At 40.0% G+C, this 12,706-nt stretch overlaps 1 protein-coding gene across 3 annotated transcripts in view; it reads left to right on the forward strand.

Moving 5' to 3' along the window:
- Positions 1–12,706, forward strand: part of LOC126175147 (histone deacetylase 5) — a 326,032-nt gene that overhangs the window by 270,177 nt on the left and 43,149 nt on the right. For all 3 annotated transcript variants that reach the window (XM_049921708.1, XM_049921707.1, XM_049921709.1), the window contains 4 exons: positions 418–918; positions 3,913–4,076; positions 9,405–9,524; positions 11,270–11,392. In XM_049921708.1, coding sequence (XP_049777665.1) covers positions 418–918; positions 3,913–4,076; positions 9,405–9,524; positions 11,270–11,392 — 908 coding nt within the window. The remainder of the gene's footprint in view (positions 1–417; positions 919–3,912; positions 4,077–9,404; positions 9,525–11,269; positions 11,393–12,706) is intronic.

Below are 12,706 nucleotides of genomic sequence, written 5' to 3' on the forward strand. Positions count from 1 at the left end.
CTGCCGGTGGCAGCGGTCATGTGTGCAAGAGGTGCCTGTGTAAATGTGTGTGTGTTTTCATGTTGAAGAAGGCTTTGGGTGAGTAGCACTCTATTCTTTTCGTAATATTGTTGATATTCCAACCTGGGGTTTCCATTAATTGTCATGTAAAAACTCATACTGTAGATACATTTCTACATGAGACACTCTTGTAACATATTTTTAAATGGAGTTTTAATTACTTTGTTTTCTTTATTGAGTTACGCGATTCATGAAAAACGTTCTCTTTGCTTCACCGTGTACACTCATTATTGGGCTCATATTTCATTGTCTTGTGTAATAATTATGCTTTCCTCACGTTGCTCAGTCACGTATGTCATTATTAAAGACCTACAGGATTATCTGGTCTCGAGGAACAAAAAATTTGTTCGACCACAGGTTCATTTCTGGGCCGGCCGTCAGTGTCTGGGAGGCCACTGGCACGAGCCCTGTCCAGCCCTCTGGTAGCTGTAGGTGCCAGTGAGGGAGCTGGCCCCACATCTGGGACGGCTCTGGCATTTGACTCGGCCATGCTGAAGCACGCCTGTGTCTGCGGGGACAACTCGGGCCACCCGGAGCACGGCGGACGTCTGCAGAGTGTGTGGGCACGTCTGCTGGAGACGGGGCTGGTGGCACGCTGCCAGCGCCCACGGGCGCGCAAGGCATCACTCGAAGAGATCCGTGCCTGCCACTCGGAGGCACATGCCCTGCTGTTCGGCACCAGCCCGCTCAACAGGCAGAAACTGGACGTCGGCAAGCTGTCGCAGCTACCGGTCAAGAGCTTTGTGCGGCTGCCATGCGGAGGGGTCGGCGTAGATTCGGACACCACCTGGAACGACGTTCACACGGCGACAGCAGCACGCACAGCTGTCGGGTGTGTGGTGGACCTGGCTTTCAAAGGTAAGATTTACTGTCGAACTTATGAGTGCGCAATTAGTTTATTTATTTCAGGTTGTGGCAATGTGTATTTCAGAGTGTACGAATTGACACTCGTACTTCACTAATTACTTGTCCCAACTTCCTTTCTCGCTCCAGATTAGAAGCAGTCTGTGTTTTGTGAAACCGATTTATCGATAGTCATGAACAATACTGGTACAACATAAGAGTAGTCTGCTGCCATGATTGCCATTTACGACTTTAGTTCATGACTCCATTAAAGTGGGGTCAGTAGAGACACTGGAACATCTCGACAAAAAGCACATTGGTGTATGATTGTTGTAACCGTATGTTATATATATATCCCATTCCAGTCTCCTGTCCCACCCACCATCAGTAGGTGATCCTCTTGTGTAGATTCTTAAGCCCTATATCACTTTACTGAGCCCTGCACTTGGTGTGATCACATCAATGTCCTGATATGCTGTTCCTAAATTTTCCTGTAACCCTTCTGTGCCTAATTCTGGCACTGGCTGACACAAATTTTCTGTGGTTATTATGGAACTACCAGATTACTTTCTCTTTTCCCTGACATTCTGCCAATTGCCAGTTCCTAATGCTTACCAGTTCCTTCCTTGTTTCTTCCAGCTGTGCTTGAAGGACACAGAATTTTCCTTCACCCTCCTCGCTCCCCTAACTGTTCTTGATTGGTACTTTGCGGTTTCAAGAGAAGGCATCTTCAGTTTTCCCAGTGGTCTGTGCACTGCCACGTCACCACCACCACCACCACCACCACCACCACCACCACCACCCTCCCCCCCTCCCCCCTCCCCCCCATTCGCCCCCACCCCACACCCAAATGAAAATATTTAGTGTGATATTGGCTACAAAACAGCCTGCCCTCTACTCCGTGGCAGTTCCCACTCACTGATGGTTGACAGTTCCCACTCACTGATGGTTAAATCTGTTTAGAAAGAAGAATTGACTGGAACAGAAAATGGAGTGCTAGTAACTCCCAAGAACATATAAAGTTTTCTTGCCTCTGTTTTTGTACAAATTTAGAGATAAAATGACAGAAGAATGAATTAGTACATCTTTCGTTAGAGCATCACACTACTAAGATTGTTTCATTAGAGTTTCTATGTTTATAACTCATAAAATATAAGTCTAGGTCATGTCCATCTAATTAACAAATATGTGAAATGTGTTAAATATGATATAGAAGAGTCCATCTGCACTTAATGGTGAGAATACTACTGCATTAGTGGTTATCTTATTTATTTACTTACAGGGAATTAATTAATGTTAACTCTTAAATACTGCTTGTTGTGTGTGAGATATACCTTTGAGCCTCACTCGGCTGTAGTTCTGAATGTTGACCGTCAAACACAACTGCAGGTCGACAAGAAGAGAAATAATTATGTATTATTAACAGTGTTAAGAACACAAAAAATCAGATGACATGAAACTGTTCTCTTGTGAAAATACCAGCAAATATAACTTGTTCTTACCATGTTCAGCACCTAAGATAAAGACTACAGGAACTAGTAGTTAAGTCAAAATATAAGCCTAGATACAGTATTTAGAGACATTGCTAGCCATCCATAATGAGATTTTCACTCCGCTGCAGAGTGAAAATCTCATTCTGGAAACATCCCCCAGGCTGTGGCTAAGCCATGTCTCCGCAATATCCTTTCTTTCAGGAGTGCTAGTTCTGCAATGTTCGCAGGAGAGCTTCTGTGAAGTTTGGAAGGTAGGAGACGAGGTACTGGCAGAAGTAAAGCTGTGAGGACGGGGTGTGAGTCATGCTTGGGTAGCTCAGATGGTAGAGCACTTGCCCGCAAAAGGCAAAGATCCTGAGTTTGAGTCTCGGTCCAGCACACAGTTTTAATCTGCCAGGAAGTTTCATTGCTAGCCATATTTGCCTACTAATAAAAATGTAGCTACAGTTCATTGTAACAAAACATTGTTTTGGCACCTGCACTTTTCAATTTTATATTTGTTAAAATCATTGGATAACAGAAGATAGTTCATTCAATATACAAATATTTTGCTTACCTATATTTATTGCTTTGTTTTGCCATTTAATGATATTATGAAAAGGCCAAATTGGTACTCACTGTAAAGATGACACTTTGAGTTGCAGACAGCTACAAAGTAAAGACTTACACGTTGAGCTTGCTAAAGTTTTCTTCAGAAAGGAAAATGCACATTCATTCACACAAGCAAGCACACCTCTCGCGTACATGACCACTATCTCTGACCATTCTGTCATTTTTAATTATTCTCTATATTGTTCCACAGCAAGTATGTTTAATTCAACATTACGGTACCGCAAATACACTTACAATATATCAGACTAAAAGATAATAATGGCAGGGAGAGTAACAGTAACATGGAGGAGCTAAACTGGCGGCTGATCTCACCCTCTACTTTAAAAAGTTATTTGCAGTCTTCTGTAACTAGCTCTTGTAAGCTAAATTTTATAATTCTTGGGCTTATCTTAGTCAGATTTCATACCATTTAACAACGTACAAAGTGATTTCTCAATTTGTATTAAATTACCAGATACACTGCCGCTTCATGGTGTCCAGCGAGTATACTGCAAGCCCGCTGGATGCTATGATCCAGTGGTACATACCTTCTTATTTATTCATTTTTCTATATTTCGCTTTTCCTTCTTGGCTTTTCCTTGTGATTCTAGAAAAAATGACTGTGCATGTATTGCAACTGCTCACATTGCGCTAAGGAACAGCAAAATTTTAGAGAATGCGTTCAAATTTGTTTCTATTTCTTTGTTTTAATATTGATCTCTGTATAAGGGATGAAACCCTGTAAACAGTTCTTCCTACTAGAATGTTGTTCAGTTGTTACATACCCATCCAGTTTATCTGCTGCACAAGTGCACACCTCTCTCTCTCTCCCTCTCTCTCTCTATCTGTGTGTGTGTGTGTGTGTGTGTGTGTGTGTGTTGCTTTGTGTTGCTTTAAATGCTTTGACAGTTGAAATTTTTGCCAGCTGCAACAGGTGACATCAAGAATGGATTTGCCATAGTGCGCCCACCAGGCCATCATGCAGAAGCTTCACAGGCTATGGGCTTTTGTTTCTTTAATTCAGTGGCCATTGCAGCACGACTATTACAACAGAGGTTAAACCTACACAGGATCCTTGTAGTTGACTGGGTGAGTAGAACTACAAGAATATTTACTTCAGAGTTGATGTGTTAAATTAATCAACAACAACGCAACAGTTTGTGGTCTTCTATCCATCTGTCTTCATCATCATCATCATCATCATCATCATCATCTTTTTCTTCTTCTTCTGGTATACATATATAAATTGAAATCCCACACAACGCTATTGTCTGTATGTTCGGCCAAACCTCAGGAACTGCTGTAGAGATTTTGACACGATTTTCACCAGTAGGTAGACTGATTTACAAGGAAGGTTTGTGTATAGAATTTATAAATATTTCTTGCGAGTTGGCTGAATTGTGATGAATTTTAAGTCCCTCCCATTGTAAAACTGATGCCATTGCCATCTCCAATATCCTGCGCCCCTGAATTGTGTGACAAAGGGTGTTCCATACCAATGTTGTGTAGTAAAGTGTGCTTTATACCAATGTTGTGTGATGGAGGGGCTTTATACCCACGTTATGTGGCTTAGAGTGCTTCATACAGATATTGCGTGGCAGAGGGTGCTTGATATCACTGTTTTGCAGAAGGGGTGCTTTGTACCGATGTTATGTTGCAGAGCATCCTTTGTACCAGTGCTGATGGTGGACAGTACTTCTTACCAGTTTTATGTGACATAGTGTGCTACGTACCAGTTTTATGTGGAAGAGGGTGCTTCTTACTAATGTTGTAAAGTAGAGGGTGCTCTATACCGATTTTGCTCAGAGGAAGGTGCTTCATACTGATGTTATGTGGATACAGGAGCTTGGCGTGAACGTTGCACGGTAGAGGATACTTCTCAGCAAGTGCACAGAAAATATAGCTCGCGCCGGACTGGCGCTGCGGGGAGGCGGATCGGGTGGCACAGTACCTCGCAGCTCCCATCACTGCCACAAGACGTCACTCCAAATGCCAATCATACAGGGAATGGATAACAGTTGTGTCTCCTAAGTACTTTTATGGTATGCTCTGTTTAAATGGTACACGTTATACGAAAATGCCGATTTTAAATTATCTAATGACAGTCTCTGAATTTTAATTGTAACTCTTAAGTGGCCTGTCAACAAAATTACCAACCTACCAAATGAGTCATCTGGCTCTAGAAACTTAATGCTACCGTTGTGAAGATTAGGCAGGGTCTTTAAAAACATTTGTAGAAACATTGTGTTGGTGTTACAGATATTGTGTAATTTTTTCCTAATTTTCAAAGAGAGAACTGAAACTAACTTTCCCCTTTCTTGAAGGATTTTTATTATAAACTGCAGCTGTGTAGAAGAAAGAGTACATGACATGGAGAGAGCATATGGTACATCTAGCAACATTTACAACAAAAGGTTTCTGTCTAAAAATCTGAAAATCAGCACTACAACACAGTAGTAAAACCAGAAAGTCTTTATGCAAGTGAATGTTTAATATTGAATCACAAGTTACACAGACTTGAAGCCCTAGAGAGAAGAATCATTCAAAAAATACTCAGACCACTAGGAAATAGAGAGGTATGGAAATTAAGAAGTAATGAAGAAGTATATTGCGACATAGAAAACATAACTGAAACACTACGGGAGAAGTGTCTGCTATTTTTTGGACATTTATACAGAATGAATGGCAATAGGTTAACCAGACATATTTTTAAATATCTTTGGGACAAGACATCAACAATAGACTGGATTCAAGAAGTTAGGAAAGATTTGAAAAGAAACAACATAGGTAAAGAAGATGCAACAAAAGAGAGATTCTTAAGAAGAAAGTGTTAAAAATGGAAGGATTCCAAGGCAATAAGCAGAAGAAGACAGTGTCAAAATAGTCTGAGGAGAGAAAGAGATATATAATGAGAAGATAAAAGAATACAGTGGAACCTAACTTAACAAGCAACTCCCATAATGTGCAGTTTGCAGAGTGAGCAAAACAAATTGTAAAGAAAATGAAACATTACTGATCGCATTTTCACCTACATTGAGCAACTCTTCAAAATATTCCCTCCATGGGCAGATGGAGGGAATATTTTGAAGAGTTGCTCAATGTAGGTGAAAATGCGTTCAGTAACGTGTCAGATTTCAAGGTAGAATGGGATAGGAATGATGATGGAAATAGGATCACATTTGAGGAAGTCGAAAAAATGGTCAATAGATTGCAGTGCAATAAAGCGGCTGGGGTGGATGAAATTAAGTCGGAACTCATCAAATACAGTGGAATGTCAGGTCTTAAATGGCTACACAGGATAATTGAAATGGCCTGGGAGTCGGGACAGGTTCCATCAGACTGGACAAAAGCAGTAATCACACCAATCTTTAAACATGGAAACAGAAAAGATTGTAACAACTACAGAGGTATCTCTTTAATCAGCGTTGTGGGTAAAATCTTCTCAGGTATTGTTGAGAGGAAAGTGCGAGTATTAGTTGAGGACCAATTGGATGAAAATCAGTGTGGGTTTAGGCCTCTTAGAGGTTGTCAGGACCAGATCTTTAGCTTACGGCAAATAATGGAGAAGTGTTATGAGTGGAACAATGAATTGTATCTATGCTTTATAGATCTAGAAAAGGCATACGACCGTGTTCCTAGGAGGAAGTTATTGTCTGTTCTACAAGATTATGGAATAGGAGGCAAACTTTTGCAAGCAATTAAAGGTCTTTATATGGATAGTCAGGCAGCAGTTAGAGTTGACGGTAAATTGAGTTCATGGTTCAGAGTAGTTTCAGGGGTAAGACATGGCTGCAACCTGTCTCCACTGTTGTTCATATTATTTATGGATCATATGTTGAAAACAATAGAGTGGCTGGGTGAGATTAAGATATGTGAACACAAAATAAGCAGTCTTGCATATGCGAATGACTTAGTTATGATGGCAGATTTGATTGAAAGTTTGCAAAGTAATATTTCAGAGCTAGATCAGAAATGTAAGGACTATGGTATGAAGATTAGCATCTCCAAAACGAAAGTAATGTCAGTGGGAAAGAAATATAAACGGATTGAGTGCCAAATAGGAGGAACAAAGTTAGAACAGGTGGACGGTTTCAAGTACTTAGGATGTATTTTCTCACAGGATGGCAACATAGTGAAAGAACTGGAAGCGAGGTGTAGCAAAGCTAATGCAGTGAGTGCTCAGCTACGATCTACTCTCTTCTGCAAGAAGGAAGTCAGTACCAAGACTAAGTTATCTGTGCACCGTTCAATCTTTCGACCAACTTTGTTGTATGGGAGCGAAGCTGGGTGGATTCAGGTTACCTTATCAACAAGGTTGAGGTTACGGATATGAAAGTAGCTAGGATGATTGCAGGTACTAGTAGATGGGAACAATGGCAGGAGGGTGTCCACAATGAGGAAATCAAAGAAAAACTGGGAATGAACTCTATAGATGTAGCTGTCAGGGCGAACAGGCTTAGATGGTGGGGTCATGTTACACGCATGGGAGAAGCAAGGTTACCCAAGAGACTCATGGATTCAGCAGTAGAGGGTAGGAGGAGTCGGGGCAGACCGAGGAGAAGGTACCTGGATTCGGTTAAGAATGATTTTGAAGTAATAGGTTTAACATCAGAAGAGGCACCAATGTTAGCACTGAATAGGGGATCATGGAGGAACTGTATAAGGGGGGCTATGCTCCAGACTGAACGCTGAAAGGCATAATCAGTCTTAAATGATGATGATGATGATGACTTTCTTTATGAACTATATTTCGCATTATGAGTGACGATGATTTTGTGTGATGTCACCAGCCATTCACGCATAATTTAAGGGATGTACAGGACTAAAACTAAAATAAGATGTTTGGAGTCACAAATATCACATTGATTATGAAATTAAGAGTCCAGTATTATCAGAGAAGAACAGTTGCTGTGGCTAGACATGGCTGGAGGAAAAAGAAAGAAGAACAAGAAATTGTGATGATGATGACTACGGTTTCTAAGGAATACCCTGTGCTTAGGGAAAGTAATGTTTCTTCATTGTTGATGAATTACAGTTGTGTACGGTTTTGATGTTTACCTTGTCATAATGTCATCTTGTCATTATCATCATCATCATCATCATCATCATCATCATCATCATCATCAACTGTGCATATTAGGGACTCTTGCCTGTTCTGGTTTAACAGCTCATCTCTTTCTACATTATCTGGAATAAGTGTAATGCACACTTAATTTTGTAGTGATTTACGTTCTTGTTGTCATATGTTTTGGTATCCTCAGTTTTTTGCCTTATTGGATAGATTTATAATTCTTTTCTGATTTTATCATTTCATGTGTAGTCTCCTTTCAATTATTTCTTTAGTAAATGTAGAGACGTCATTTCTGTTACATGGATCTAAGAGTTTAATATGCATGTTTCATTCCTGTACAACAGGACTAGAACAGTCACCATTTTGTAAAATTTAAGCTGTATTCTTTTCCACAGTGTTTGTCCTGTATTCTTTGTAGTTTGCCACAAAGAAAAAGATGTCATTTTTTCAATATCTGTCATTTGTATGTGATTTGACATGTAAGGTATGTACAGTGTTACCTACTCTGCACTCACACTGTGATTAGAGGTTTTCATTCAAAAAGAATATTTCCCTCAAAATGCCAGTCCAGAGCAAATTGGTATGTAGTGGGAAAAAAACAATGAAATAAATGTGGACACATAGGAAAGCTAGGAAACATTTACATAGTGCAATAGCTAAATGGGCTCATCCACACTACCAGTTATTTTATGAATAGAATATGGAGAAGTGGGACAAATTTATTCTTTATGTTTCTTTTAGAAATTTTATGTGAATATTGTCAATAAATGTGTTTTAAAGGGGCTGAAATTAATACTTCACATTTTCTTAGAAATTTGAATTATTCAACACACTTTAGAAATCTGAAGATTAGTGTTTGAAAACAACTTTTGATGTCATCAAGACCAATATAAATAAGGATTATACAAACAATTATACAGGCTGTTCCAACACTGCCCCAAAGGGCAAGGGTGCCCTCAGCTATCCTCTTCACACTCACGGGCAGTCGCAAATAGTGTAGGCCACCCATCAGATGACTGTATTGTACGCATTCTGCATGTACACGAGACACCCAACCGTTGGAGTACGAAAGCGTACACGACAGAGCGTATGTGAGACTGCCCACGTGTCAGTCGTTTGCTCACCCCTGCCTGTCTGTGCCCATTGCCATATGGCAGATGTGCAAGCTGGAACAGCCTGAATTATGGACTGTCCTAAAATATAAACATAGGATGTACATTGCTTTTACTCTTTTATCTTGTAGAGCCCTTTTTTCTGATTGCAGTATTAAAAACTGTGTATAAAGCTGTTACTAACTGTAACCTGAATCTGTCACAATAAGCTAACATTCACAATTTATGTTTTAGGACGTGCACCATGGAAATGGCACCCAACAGATGTTCTACGATGACCCACGCATTTTGTATCTATCAATCCATAGACATGATGATGGAAATTTTTTCCCAGGCACAGGAGGACCTACAGAGGTAAAAGAGCACTTCAGTAAAAGAGCACTTCAGTCAAAGTTGCAAATAGCAGTTGTATGAGGCAGTAGGATCTTGTGAAATAGTTGAGGTAGATACAAGCTTCTAAGTGACAAGTCAGCTTTTAGTAAGCCTCTGCAAGGAAACTACAAACCAATAGTTGACACTGATGTGATGTGACAAAAGTGTTGAAAGTTGACATACCGTAAGCTTTCGGAACTTGTCATGTCTTCACTTGATGGTGATGGGAAGAATGTAGAAATGAAAAGCAGGGACAGAGAATCATTTTGTTCAAGTGTCAGATGTTGTAGAGTTTCGTGCTAATAGCGATTTGATCCTTTATTCCAACTTCAAATGATTTATTTTACATGTTTCCTTCTGTCACAATATTCGGAGATGACTTTTGTCCTCCTCAGCTACCTTTTTTTGTCTTATTTAAATTCTAATGAGAAAATTCCTTGTTTAAGAACTCTATTATCTTTGTCTTTTTCCTTTGTGTAGGACCTATGCCATATCCTATCTGATCTCAATATACATAATAATTTTAAAAACATGATGTGACTTACCAAACGAAAGCGCTGGCATGTCGATAGACACACAAACAAACACACAAAATTCAAGCTTTCGCAACCAACGGTTGCTTCATCAGGAGAGAGGAAAGGAGAGGGAAAGACGAAAGGATGTGGGTTTTAAGGGAGAGGGTAAGGAGTCATTCCAATCCCGGGAGCGGAAAGACTTACCTTAGGGGGGAAAAAGGACAGGTATACACTCGTGCGAGCGCGCGCGCGCGCGCGCACACACACACACACACACACACACACACACACACACACACACACACACACACACACATATATATCCATCTGCACATACATGGCTTGTGTCTGTGTATGTGTAGATGTGTGTGTGTGTGTGTGTGTGTGTGTGTGTGTGTGCGAGTGTATACCTGTCCTTTTTTCCCCCTAAGGTAAGTCTTTCCGCTCCCGGGATTGGAATGACTCCTTACCCTCTCCCTTAAAACCCACATCCTTTCGTCTTTCCCTCTCCTTCCCTCTTTCCTGACAAAGCAACCGTTGGTTGCGAAAGCTTGAATTTTGTGTGTATGTTTGTGTTTGTTTGTGTGTCTATCGACATGCCAGCGCTTTCGTTTGGTAAGTCACATCATCTTTGTTTTTAGATATATTTTTCCCATGTGGAATGTTTCCCTCTGTTATATACATAATAATTTTCGTTTTTTCGTGTATGTTGCATACTGAGTTTGAAGTCCATGAGACAAGATTCTACAAGTATAACATTCTTTTTTATATACACACACCTGCTGAAAATTCTTACCCCCCTCCCCACTTCAGAAAGATTCACAAAATCATTGATGAATCCTATGTGACATTGGGAGGCAGCATGAGGTTGTGTAGCTATATTTGTGTAACTCTAATGTTATCATGATGTGAGCTGTCTGCTGCCCACTTCCCAACCTCTCATAACCATGTCTTCTTTTCTCCCTGGAGAAGGATTCTATTATTCTGAAAGGTTGAGTTGTCCTTTGTCCCATGTTATTTATTAGCTATACTGTGCGTCCGACCTCTAAAGCAAATGTCTCTTCGTGATTTGAACAATTTTCTGTGATTTTCCATATTACCCAATTATCCATTTGTTTGTCTGCAAACTAGATAAATAAACAGAAACGTTTAAGCTTAATTTAGAGTTTAAGAATTGCCTCTAGAAAGTAACAGTTTGCTATTCTGTTACAGTGTGGTATGGCGGAAGGCTTGGGTTTCAATGTAAACGTTGCGTGGTCGGGAGGCCTGGCTCCTCCGATGGGCGATGCGGAGTACTTAGCTGCATTCCGGACTGTGGTCATGCCCATTGCAAAGGTAGTGCCTGTTGTCCATTTGCTGTTAATTATATTCATCTTATCTCTTTGCAAAGTTCTTAAATTTATGTGCATTTGCAGCAGTATGTGGCAGATAAATGCAGTTTATAATATTTGTTGTGTGCATCTCCCGTCTTAACTGTTGTGCATTTATATAGCCTTGATTAGCTGATTTTGTTTGTAACTAATTTTCAAGTGAACAGAAAAACACATGTCGAGCACCCTAGTGTTCATCTTGTAACAGTCATGTCAATATAAAAATAAAATCTAGTTTTGACACAAAATATTTTTTTAAGGAGTTGGCAGACAGCACTAGCTCACATTTGTGATTATTTAACATTGGTTTGCTAGCTATGCAATGGGAAATATTAAGAGCAAGACCTATTAAAACTGAAACTCTCTCTCTCTCTCTCTCTCTCTCTCTCTCTCTCTCTCTCTCACACACACACACACACACACACACACACACACACACACACACACAAAATTAGAGGAAGGGGGAGATGTTTTTAATCCCGATGGCATGGACTGAATGCCATGGGCAGTTGCTCAGATGGGCTGGGTGGTCTCAAAGTCAAGGGAAGTGATGTGACAAGGGGAGGGTTAGTATTCATTTATTTATTGCGTTTAAAGACCTTTGAGCATTGTGTTGGGTTTTGTCTGCAGAGATTGTCAAGTTATTAATTTTGAACCATGAATTGATTGTGTGCGGTGCTCCACTGGCTTTACTTCTCTTCTTATGTTTGCTGAGAATACCAGTAACAGATTGTTTCCAGAGGCTATTACTTACAGTATGGTCATCCCCGTCCATTAATTTTAGGAAAGGTAGACAAGTGATGTCCCAGAAGGTGGATTCACACATCAATCCTTGTGGACACCTCTTTGCAGTGCAATGTCTGTTAAAACTGCAACCTGCAATGTTTGGTAAAATTGCAAATACATATTTACAATGTGGTTGTTCTACTATTCAGAGTATTTCGTTTATTGTTTATCTCTAGATTTGCTTTCCTGAAGTCAAATGATATGGGCTTAGGTTTTGAAGTTCTTTGTGGGCCGTAGGCAGTTACACAAAAGCCTTTCTTGGACTTGGGCCAAATTATTTATGATTCAAACTTGCTTATACAATTTTGGTTATACTGTGTCTTTATCTATAGATTTTTTTGTAAATACTCTATTTATTGTTTTCTGGACTGTTTTGTGCACTTCACTCTTAGGATATCATTTATATCTCTGTAGAGTAAATTCTGTCGGGTACTGGGGACTTCTTTTTCTTTAATTTAGTTATTACTAAAGCAACTGCTCATGTGAATGAGCA

This window comes from Schistocerca cancellata, chromosome 3, assembly GCF_023864275.1.
Source record: "Schistocerca cancellata isolate TAMUIC-IGC-003103 chromosome 3, iqSchCanc2.1, whole genome shotgun sequence".
Taxonomy (NCBI): Eukaryota; Metazoa; Arthropoda; class Insecta; order Orthoptera; family Acrididae; genus Schistocerca; species Schistocerca cancellata.